Source organism: Haemaphysalis longicornis, unplaced genomic scaffold, assembly GCF_048455015.1.
Source record: "Haemaphysalis longicornis isolate Haplotype H1 unplaced genomic scaffold, Haemaphysalis longicornis Haplotype H1 scaffold_1, whole genome shotgun sequence".
NCBI classification, from domain to species: Eukaryota; Metazoa; Arthropoda; class Arachnida; order Ixodida; family Ixodidae; genus Haemaphysalis; species Haemaphysalis longicornis.
In genome coordinates, this window is record NW_027526203.1 from 160,853,691 (window position 1) to 160,862,582 (window position 8,892).

The window sequence follows — 8,892 nt, forward strand, 5'->3', positions numbered from 1 at the left end:
GCGGCACGTCTGCCGCGGGCTGTTTGACCAATGCGCGAATCGGGCCCACCGTCGGCGCGTCGCAAGGTGCAGCAAATTTGTGTCGGGCGCTCTGGTTAACCGCACACACACGCACATAAAAATTAGTGATTAAGGTCAGACCCGTGGGGGTTTTGACCGTGCTGTTAACGGAAATAAACACAACCACGCGTAGCGCCCCTGTCCTGCCCCTTTCTCGCTGCGGGACCTCCCTCTTTGGCTTTTCGCGCGGTAGCCGGTTTTCGTCTTTCTGTTTATCTGTTACTTTGCGGGCTGGCGGTGGTTGCGAGGGGTACGGTTGCGCAATGCTCGCAGAATGCGGAACAGTGGCGGCAGCGTCTCTTTCCAGCTGGTTTTAAAGACGATAGCCTTTCTTTGGCCACTTGAGCGTGACAATGTTGGCCTGTCAGTCTGTCTGTCTGTGTGTGTCATAAAGATAATTTATTATTGCAACTTAATATCACGCCCCGCTGTATACAAGGGGGCTACTGGGGTGCAGTAGCTATGCACTGCGGAGTGACGCGATGTAGCCGTCACTCCGCAGACTTTTGATTGTAAAGTGAGGGCTTACAAATAGATGTTTTAATTTCAAAACTGAAATATAGATGGCGCTTGCTGCTTACGCCAGGCATGAAACCGAACATTGTTTATGTTCCTCTGAATGTGCGACCTTGCATATTTCTATTGATGACCGAGCAAGCGAAGCTGTCATGGAGCACCTTAATGTACGCATCTGCGTTTTGTTCGTAACTAAACCTAGTGTTCAAATTTTGTGCGCACGTGCACGTCCGCTTTTCTTCTTGTCTCAACACTACAATTCAAGTATACCGTAATTGTTGCAGCTCTGTTTCGTTAACTTCGGGAAAAATAAAGTAGTAATGGCAAATAAACATGTACTAGAAGTTTCTTTTTGTAACGGTAATTCGTTAATTTTATTAGGATGTATTCGGCCGAGATGCGTTCCTTTTGTTTGAAAGTGATGTATTCAGTTACTTTTTGTCGGTAACGCCTACAACATTGTCAGGGTTCGCGTGTGGGAGTGGCAAAGCATTCGTTCCGCGTACCATGCTTCAAAAGGTCGGCTTCTTCGCTTGTCTTCTCTGCTCGCTTACTTGTTCGCCCATTCTGGCGCGTTATTTCCGCATTTTATGCATTCGATGGCTTTCTCAACGAAACAAAGAAACTGGTTTTTGTACTACCACTTCAGCACAACTCGCATCGCAATGTATAGACCTTCATGTCGAGTGACATGTGTACATGTTTCTGATAAAATATTGCTACGGTCTGGGGATTTTTCGAAACAATAACACAGTTGTGAGGCACGTAGTTATAATTCGATACTTAAATTAAGTTGCCGTTACGAGCTAGTAATTTCATAGTCATTTCAGCTAACCGCCTGGTAGCATCGTACCAGGACTGGGGTTTGTCTTTGCAGCGGTATACATGGGAGCATTTGGGGGAAAGTTTTTTATTGCAAGAAACTCGACCCAACGAGCCTCTTAATTCAACTTCTTAGTGTGCTGAACGAGTAAAACTGACTCAAGGTGTCCTTCACACCGACTGTGGCTGCTTTGACCAACAACCGTAACGTGGAGGCTGTCGAAAGTTTTCGATCGCTTCTACAGCGGCTTGCGTCCACACGTGATTCGAGCAGACTTTGGAGACACAACCGTATATGTACAGCCGTCGAATTTTTTGTTAATTTCGAGGGAGTGTCGACCAGCTGTTTTATCAGCGCCTTGTCACGGCAGAAAGCGACTAAACGAGCGAGGGTAGAACCCACAGTTCGCATGCGGAAAATGGTCCTGCCAGTACAACCGTCGTCTGCCAGGCTGTTCCTACAATTGCGACACAACCCGTTTCCGCTAGTAACCAGTCACCTATCTTCATTGCATGCGGTGGAAACGATTTATCATGCGCCTTGTTAACGGCAATGAAGATAGGCGGCTGATTACAAGTGGGAAGGGGTTGGGCCGCACTTGTGGGAACACCCATGCAGACGGCGGTTGCACTGGCGGGACCGTTCTGTGCATGTGAACTGTGGGATCTTTTCTAGCTCGTTTCGTCGCATTCTGCAGTGACAAGGCGCTGACCCAACCGCCAGTCGACGCTGCCGCGATATTATCAAGGAACTGGGCGGCTGTACGTGTGCAGGTCCTCAACATGGATAACTACGTATGAACAGCTGTCCTGCCATCGCTAATGGATCCGCGGCCTGACAATGAGCTGGCGTACGTTTTGATCAAGCAAATTGACTACATCACGGGACCGTAAGTATGGGCGGCAGCGGAACTGATGGTGCGCGCTATTCCGAAACAGAGAAGTGAAACGGAGTAAATCACAAACGCGGTAGTTAACGAAAATGTTATGGAATAAGTATAAGAGTTTACTCTGTTCGTCCGCTCCGACGTGAGGTTGAAATGAATTAGCTATAACGTAATAAACTACGCTGGCGTAAAACACATCAATTCGCACTTCTGTGAATGTCCTCATTTTTGGAAAAAAACTGTAGCGTGTAAATTGTAAGAGTTATGCCTCCACGACTAATGAATTCTTTAAGTGGAAGGGTAACATTGAACCTTAAACCGATCGAAATCCAGGTCTAGATATAAATCTTTATTCCCCAATCAGGTCTTCATTTCAGAATCTTTAAACTGGTCCATATTGCAGTCTCGAGCAGTTAACGTACCGCTCCTTGTGTGCTCCTCTTATTTCTAAGCGTGGCGCGTGGCGTGTTTAAATCCATAGCTCCGTGCACTTAAGGTTTGAATCTTCGTAAGTTTAAGAGTGTGCGGCGTGTGTGCGTCGTCAGAACGAGAAGGGATTGGGAAGTGGCAAATCTGTGAGGTGGAAAAGGGAAATTCTAAATGCCCCGTAGAAAATTTTTCCTCTATCTTAACCTAAACGCTCCAAAAAAGAAAAGAAAAACTCGCCGACGGAAGGCGACGCAGACTCGGGCCAACGTTACAACGTCCACTGAAATTCGCCGTTCAACCAGCTTTGCATCCTGCCATTTGTGCTTCATAAGCGGTTCCGAAATATTTGTCCCACATTTCTAAAAGATACAGATCGTAGCCACCAGATGTCAGCTGAATTGTGGAGTGAAGTGAAACATGGACACCCGCAACCACTTCGCAGGTCGTCATCAGGCATTCGCCGGTGGCGTTCGGCCGAGGAGGCAAAATGTTCGTGTTGAACAAGCGCTTGCCATGGCTCGTGGCGATCGTCGTCGACAACGTCAAGGGCACCACGGGTCTGCCCACCTACGTCACTTGGCACGTGGTGCACCAACTGGCACCCAAGACGTTGTATCCCCTTCCACGGGCGCAGTTCACGGATGGCAGGGGCGCCGACAAAAGTGCCCTGGGCTACATGGCAGGCCGATGTTACACGGGCGTGGTGTTGCCTCTCGCCTTCGTCCACGTCTTCAACCGTCGCTGGCTAGCTGCGACCTCCGTGCGGAACGCAACTGCCCTTCTGGGCAGCATCCGGAGCGTGGGCAGTGCAACCATAGCGTCGCTGCCCTGGGCGGACGCCGGGAGAAGGCGCGGCGCGCCGGAGAATCTGGCCACCCTACGCGCCGTCGTGGCCTGGCTCGACCACGGGTCCGGGAACGAGGAGGGCCTGCGACGGCTCTGCCCATACGGGCCCGAGCTGAGCGACACGTGCCTGGACATGTCGCTGGCTTTACACGCGACCGAGCTGAACGTTTCCAAGGGGTTCGTCCGCGTCCACGGCCCGACGTCGAAGGAAGTGGGCGTCCTGCTCGCTGTGGTCAACGACTTCTATATTCCCATGCACCACGTGATAGTCACTCCAGCTGCCATCCTGTACCCGCCATGCCACCTGGCCGGCTTCCCATCCTCGTACAACTTGGCCAGCCTGGGCCACGTCATGGGACACGAGAATACGCACGCGTTTGACCGGGACGAGGCCCTGTTTGGCCGGCACGGGCTGCGTCGCAACTGGTGGACGCCCGCGTCGAGGAAAAGGTTCTCGCGCCAGGTGTGCTGCCTGCGCTGCCTGTACAACGAAACGCCGTGGACGGGGGCCGCGCGCTACGGAGCGCACGCGCTGTGCGAGAACCTCGCGATCAGCGGCGGCTTGCTCAAGGCTGATCGGGCGTACAGGGGGAGCGTGGCACTGCAGCACAGCGGTCCTGTGCAGCAAGGGACGACCTCCACTGGCGAGCAGCTCTTCGCCAGCAGCTGCTTCAAGTAGTTTTCCAACGATGACCAGAGCGCTGCTTGGTACTCCCTGCCCCGCGCACGCTGCAACAGGCCGCTGGTGAACATGTGCGAGTTCGCCCAAACATTTAACTGCGGCCTTGGATCGGCCATGAACGAGACCAGCCGGTGTGGCGCTATGTGACGTGCGTTCAGCCACCGTAAACCGCGGGGTCAAATTTCTTCTCGCAAGTAATGGGACTGCACCTTATTCGTAGCTTGCCTGTGTATATTACTAGCGCTTGTTTTGGGACTTCAAAGCGTTTTCCACGCTGCCACAAAAATAAACTGTTCAGTTACTGGTGCTGCGCATGGAATCACAACAGCTTCGAAGTCGCCAGCTCCTCTTTGGCTTACGTCCTGCGTACATGGGCACGTGCATATGTGAACGTGAACTTCGAACGTGGTTGCTGCTGTGTAGCCAACTTCAAAGAAGGGTGGAAAAGCGTGGAGAAGTGTAACATGAACACACTACGCTGTACCTAGAAAAATATTCTGCGGTGCTATACCTGGAGTGCTGTACTGGTTCCGTAATCCTGTTTTCTATTTCATAATCTTTCTTTCTGTGCTTCCGTGGTTCGCGGTGTTCTGAAGCGATCTTGATGCCTTAAAGGCCTACTTGTGTGTTCAATAACATTGCTCTTTTCTGGATCTGCTTTCGTAGGTGGCTTGGTTCTCAAGCGATCATCCCGTGTATTAGGCCTACCTGCATTCAATAAATTTGCTTTTTCCTTCGTCGTGCTCTCTGGAGTGCTGGCGATGCCACGGCAGGTACCCAAGATCGTTGATGCCGAAGTAGCATCACTCTGAAACTAGGACAGGAGAGAGACCCTTGAGGAAATGTTCCCCTCATCACTACCATCATCACTATCATCATCATTAACAAAAACTTTACTGAAAAAAGTTTTTCACTGAAGAGCAGTTGTCATGTTCCTCATTTCAAGGCTCCATTGGATCTTGCCACCTCTCAAGATCCAATCCTGGTTAAACTCTTTTCTCTGAAGCTCCAGGTCTTAGCTGGCAAGAGCTGTCTTCCATTGCTCACGTTTCTCCAGTGGTGTTGCACCGCCTGGTCATGTATCCACACATTCGCATGTTACAGTAGCGCCACTTCGAAACTAGGACAGGAGAGATCTCTCCCGTCCTAGTAGCGAGATATCTCTCCCGTCCTAGTTGCGAGATCTCCCTCCCGTCCTAGTTGAGAGAGCTCTCCCGTCCTAGCCCTTGCGCGAATGTTCCCATCATCTCTACCATCATCCCTTCAAAACTAGGACGGGAGAGATCTCTCCCGTCCTGGTTGCGAGATATCTCTGCCGTCCTAGTTGGGAGAGATCTCTACCGTCCTAGTTTTGGAGGAATGAGTGTAGCGATGATGATGGGAACATTCGCTCAAGGGTCTCGAGACCCTTGCGCGAATGTTCCCATCATCATCGCTACCATCATCACTATCGTCATCGACAACAAAAACTTTATTGAAAAAAGATATTCACTGCAGAGCAGTGGTAGGGTTCCTCATTTCAAGGCTGTATTGGATCTTACCACCTCTCAAACGTGATTAATGAGTCTTCTCTGAAGCTCCAGGTAATAGCTGCAAAGAGCTGCCTTCCGTTGCTTTTGTTTCTCCTGTGGTGTTGAACCACTGGCCATGTATCCACACATTCGCATGTTACATAATATAATGTCGGTTTACCACAGCAAATGGGGCACGCATCTTGCTATTGTTGTGGATATATTAAGCTGTACGTAGGTATATTTGAAAAGGTGTTCCTTTGCATTCGAATGTTCCCACGAAAAACAAAAACCAGTGCCCTTTAATAACATTGAAGACAGGCAAAAATAATTTTGTCTACGTATGGACAGTGGCGCCGCGCATGGCAATCTGGGTTCTTCCAATCGCCGTGTATACAGTGCCGTATGCTGCCACTATAAACAATCCACTAAAGTGACGCCCGGTCGCATTATTTTGTATAACGCCGCATAGGGCACTACTTCCCAATACCAAACGTTTTCAGGTTGCATAATATGAAACGCCAGGTATTGCTAACCTAATAACTTAAGGCTTTCCTTAATTAACCTAAACTAACGTAACCTGACCTGGCCAACTTAACGAAATATAACTTAACGTAACCCGGCGTATTGTAACCGCCGGCCCGTGCGGCACCAAGGCTTGCGCACACAGCTAGAGCGGCAGCCTGCGGACGTGTAGGGCGGGTAACTTGTTTTGTCGTATGCGCCGGGAGCACGAGTAGTGGCTCCTGCGGCCGCGATGATTTTCTCTGTAGCTTTTAGCTTTCCGGCTAAACCACACTCCTGTCCAAGGCAGATATAAAGATTTGTTGGAGTGGAAGCGGCGCCAGCCTGGGACGCCAGCGGCCTCCATCTTGCCGGAGGTAGAAAGCGCACTGCCGGCGCATCGCCTCCCCGCTTTTTCGCTGGTGCACGCGGTTCTGTTGGAAGTTTCAAATGAGTGCTAGTCTTGCTCTTGGATAATGGTTGCCTCCTGTGCTGCCTACGGTTGTACAAACAGGCTGAAGAAAGGTTGCGGCCTCACATTTCACCTGTAAGAACATGAAATCGTGTTCAATTGAGCTACTCGCGGTCATTTCAGCCGCATTGTAGTTTTCTTGCACGCCCGCGCATGAAAGAGCAGCAATATGACATTGCGTGTACGTGTGTGCCGCAGTTGATTGTCGTATATTTCTTGACAGGTTTCCGAAGAATGCAGAGGTGCGGAGTCTTTGGGAGCGGGCAGTTCGTCGTGAAGTATGGCGGGCTAAGGATGGCGACCGTTTGTGCTCTGCATTTCACTCCTGAGTGCTTCGACCACACTGGGCAAACGACGGGACTGCGGGTGGGAAGTGTGCCCACGGTGTTTCCAGCTTTTCCGCCTCATCTGTAGAAACGTGTAAGTATTACTGCCATCGTTGAACGAGAAGCGAAATGTTTAGCGTGCATTGCGTTATGGCCGCTACATAATTACTTGTTCCACAAAAATGTTGTTACGGCTATGCGCGGCATTTTTTGTAGGCCGAGAATGTGCGGCACGGTGGAGTAGTAGTTGTTGTTAACTGGTTACACCATAGCGGGTGCCATGTCTTCTTTGCTGGCATACAACTTTTCGTGCGTGACTATGAAAAAGCTTATTGCTTAATACATCAATTATTATTCTAAAAAAATGTGTAGCTTAAATGTTGGATCCAGACCATTGGTGTGAAGTTTTATTTAGTTTTTGCGCTTGCTGCCTTTTTAACTTGTCTGAGAAAACGTATGGTTTCAACTTCAGGTCAAACAGAAGCGTCCCGACCCCAAGTCTCGAGATTTCCTGGCCTCGCCTGGTTCTGAGTGTTCTGGGTTGTGCGACCTACCTGGAGCTGAAGATCTTCCTGAAGACTCGCCCACCAAACAGTTCTACAAAGACAAGGTCCTTGCTTCACAAGAAGAGATAACGCAGTTAAAGAAAAAGGTCAAAACACTGCAGCAAACTAAACGAAGGCTGGTCCAGAGAAATGAAATCGCCCAAGAAATCATCGAAGACTTGTCAGAAGAAGGTTCGCATGTGTTTACATCTGTGTTGTCAGATGACATTCAGCAAATACTTTGCAAGGCAGGCAATGAACAGAAGGGCAAGTACTCACCTGAGCTGCGAGCATTTGCACTGACTTTACATCTTTATAGTCTAGCTGCGTACGAGCTAGTGCGTGCTATCCAAGTTCAACGAGGCCTTCCCGCCCCAGCGAACACTTCGGGGCTGGTACAAGTCGATTCAAGGAGCTCCTGGCTTCACAGCCGAAGCATTTTCTTTCCTTGAGAAGTTTGCAGAAGCACGTGATGAGCCCTTCTACTGTGCTCTCATTGTAGACGACATGGCCATCAGGAAACACGTAGAGCTAGTTGGGGTTAAGGTAGTAGGGTATGTTGACTTCGGAACTGGGCTTGACAATGACAGTCTTCCCGAAGCTGCAAATCCATGTGTCTCCATGGTCGTTGGCGTCAACGTCAGATTTAAGATTCCAGTTGCATACTTCTTGATCGACTCACTCACAGGAGCAGAGAGGGCCGAGCTGGCCAAGCAGTGCATTGAGAAACTTGCGTCAGTGAAGGCTGAAGTTATCTCTCTTACGTTTGGCGGAGCCTTGTCGAATTTCACTATGGCCAGGTGTTTAGGTGCTCAACTTCGTGTTGATTGTGAGCAAATTTCTACAAGCTTTGTGAACCCGGCTGATAATGCTAAGAATGTTTACGTTATCCTAGGCGCCTGCCACATGATTAAGCTTATCCGCAATTCCTTGGCGAATGTAAGCTACATTGTTGACGCTGAAGGAAAACACATCAAGTGAGCCTACATAGTCGCATTGGAGGCATTGCAGCGTTCCGAAGGGCTGCGGCTGGGCAGCAAACTCACGAAAGTCCACTTCCCTAAATTACCTAATTCCCTAAAGGATTCCCTAAATGAAACTGCAACTCACGGACCAAAGCGATTTTCGCTTGATGGTGGTGTGCGCACAGATGGACGCGGACGGACATTGGGAGGTCCTAAGGTACTCCGCACAATTACAGGCGATGGATTAAGCCGTTTGACTCTCGAGTACTAACTCGCGGTCGTAGCCCAATGGGTAAGACGACTGACACTAACTCTGTCTGGGCTACC

General features: G+C 49.9%; 1 protein-coding gene across 1 annotated transcript; it reads left to right on the forward strand.

Moving 5' to 3' along the window:
• The first annotated feature begins 1,935 nt into the window (after positions 1 to 1,935).
• On the forward strand, positions 1,936 to 4,711 carry LOC144166976 (endothelin-converting enzyme 1-like). The gene is made up of 2 exons (XM_077696404.1): positions 1,936 to 2,288; positions 3,157 to 4,711. Exon 2 carries the CDS (start codon positions 3,202 to 3,204, stop codon positions 4,237 to 4,239), a length of 1,038 nt encoding a protein of 345 aa, XP_077552530.1. The 5' UTR covers positions 1,936 to 2,288; positions 3,157 to 3,201; the 3' UTR covers positions 4,240 to 4,711.
• Positions 4,712 to 8,892: the final 4,181 nt, after the last annotated feature.